Here is a 2,500-nt window from a genome sequence, read left to right as displayed (position 1 = left end):
TTAAGTTCCCTACCCTATGTGAAAACGATTAAGAGGGTGTTAGGAAAGGCTCGGACCGACCTTAATGCTGCCCAGCTGACCTTCTTCTCACACGCGCCGGCCCCGTAGTCTTGTTTATTGATATCTATTGCTGACGCGACGGTCATCTTTACACCGTTAAGGACTTTCCCTTTCTTCTTCGGAAGATGCTTACAAGATTCTTTTTGTTTTACACGTCTAAGAAAAATAAATAAATAATTATTTGCTTGTACATACGAATATGTGTATTGACACGCAAGAGTATGTATTGTGTATAGAGAAATATATATATATATATATATATATATATATATATATATATATATATTCATATATGTATGTATGCACACACACACACACACACACACACACACACTCACACACACACACACACACACACACACACACACACACACACACACACACACACACACACATACATACACACATACACACATATGTTGTGCTGTGTGTATGTATGTGCATGTGTGTGTTTGTGTGTACATTTTGTAAGTAAAGCCTAAACACTGTGTCATGTATGCATATAGATGTCTCTTCATTATACGTGCAAGTATCGGGAAGTAAAGACATATGCTCTTCACAAGCACCAATAAGCAAAAAGTTAAACCCTTTGCCGAATTCGAAAGTGATAAATGAGAAAGCAAAAGCATTAATCAGCGACTCTCCCGAGTGGAAAATAAGGCAACTGTCAGATAATGAAGATAATTAGCGGAGGTAATGATTAGGGTAATTTTAGAAAATATAATTGATCCGATGTTAGCAATTATTAGTTGACTCTGGAGAGCAAGCTAACAGATTATCAAACTAGAGCGCGAAAAAGTCTGCATCAATTAATACAGTTTTTGGTGATGGACCGAATTTTAACAAGGTTGGTTACAAAAACTAACGCCCACTCACGTAGACATACGCACGCACATACATGCACACTAGTCATAAATGACATGCATATTCATATCTATCTATCAAACTATGCGTGTATATATATATATATATATATATATATATATATATGAAATATACATATTTTTGGTATAATCCTATCTATATACGATGTGTGCATGTCTGTATGTATGTTTGCATGTATATATGTATGTGTATGTATGTATATATGTATGTATGTACGTATGTATGTATGTATGTATGTATGTATGTATGTATGTGTATATGTATATGTATGTATGTATGTACGTATGTATGTATGTATGTATGTATGTATGTATGTATGTCTTTATGTATGTATGTGTATATGTATATGTATGTGTGTGTGTATGTATGTATGTATGTATGTATGTATGTATGTATGTATGTATGTATGTATGTATGTATGCACGAATGTATGTATGCTTGTATGTATGAATGGGGTATGTATGTATCTATGTAAATAAACATACATCTAGTATGTATATATAAGTCCGATTCCTAACGCGTGCCCCTCTCCCCGCAGCGTCAGCCAAGGTCATCCGCCCTTCCCTCCAGACGCCGAGGACCACCGCCTCGATCCTCCTCCGTCAGCACCACCACCGCCTACACCACCAGCAGGAGCAAGCAGGTCGGCGGTCGGGGCGGAGCAGCAGCGGCGCAATTAGTTTAGCAGCTGACGGCGTTGGAAGCATCGGCATGAGGCTAGACGGAAGTAGCAGTAGTCCCGTGGAGCCTATCAAGCCCCTCCTGGATCTCAGTTCCGAGGGCGAAGGGGGGTCTCAGGCTGCCCCCCCTTACCCTATGTTCGACGAGGCCGCCCCCAGGAACGTCTCCGGGCTCACAGGCAACGCTGCCTACTTGCACTGCATCGTGCATAACCTTGGCAATAAGAGTGTGAGTACTATAGAGTGGGTTTCAGTGATTTCTTTAATTGGTTTAGTAGTATTCGTTATTATTACAAGTAATAATAATATCAGCGGTGATAATAATAATAATAATGATAATAATAATAATAATAACTATAATGATAATAATAATAATAATAATAATGGTAGCAACAATGATAATAATAATGATAACAATAAAAATACTAATATTAATAATAGTAATAATTATAGTAATACATATAGTAATGGCAATAATAATAATAACAGTAATAATGATAAAAATAATGAAAATAATGAAAATGATTTATCTATCTATCCATCTATCTATCTATCTATCTATCTATCAAACTATATTTAACCATGATGAAAAAATAATTGTTCATTTCTTGCAGTATGTAAAAAGCCTATTTGTACTATCAGAGCATATTACCATAAAAGTAAAGTATGGTGTTTATTCTTAAGCTGATTAGTATATGCTGAGCTGTATATCGTGTTGAAGGAGATTTTAAAACGGATTGGTCCAAAAAACGTTAATGCACGTCGAGCATTTTTTTTTTATAATTCTTTGATGACGTCCTAAATTAGAGATCTGTATGTGTGTTGTGTGTGTGTGTGTGTTTGTGTATGTGTATGTGTGTATGTGTGTGTGTGTG

The 2,500-nt window shown here is 36.1% G+C and overlaps 1 protein-coding gene across 1 annotated transcript in view; it reads left to right on the top strand.

The window, feature by feature from the left end:
• The window catches only part of LOC125038242 (zwei Ig domain protein zig-8-like), a 27,681-nt gene that overhangs the window by 14,083 nt on the left and 11,098 nt on the right, over positions 1 to 2,500 (top strand). Inside the window, exon 2 of the mRNA XM_047631665.1 lies at positions 1,484 to 1,854. Coding sequence (XP_047487621.1) covers positions 1,484 to 1,854 — 371 coding nt within the window. The remainder of the gene's footprint in view (positions 1 to 1,483; positions 1,855 to 2,500) is intronic.

The sequence above is a fragment of the Penaeus chinensis genome, chromosome 24 (assembly GCF_019202785.1).
Source record: "Penaeus chinensis breed Huanghai No. 1 chromosome 24, ASM1920278v2, whole genome shotgun sequence".
NCBI classification, from domain to species: Eukaryota; Metazoa; Arthropoda; class Malacostraca; order Decapoda; family Penaeidae; genus Penaeus; species Penaeus chinensis.
Note: the sequence above shows the minus strand (reverse complement) of the source record. Positions and strands in the feature narration are given on the sequence as shown.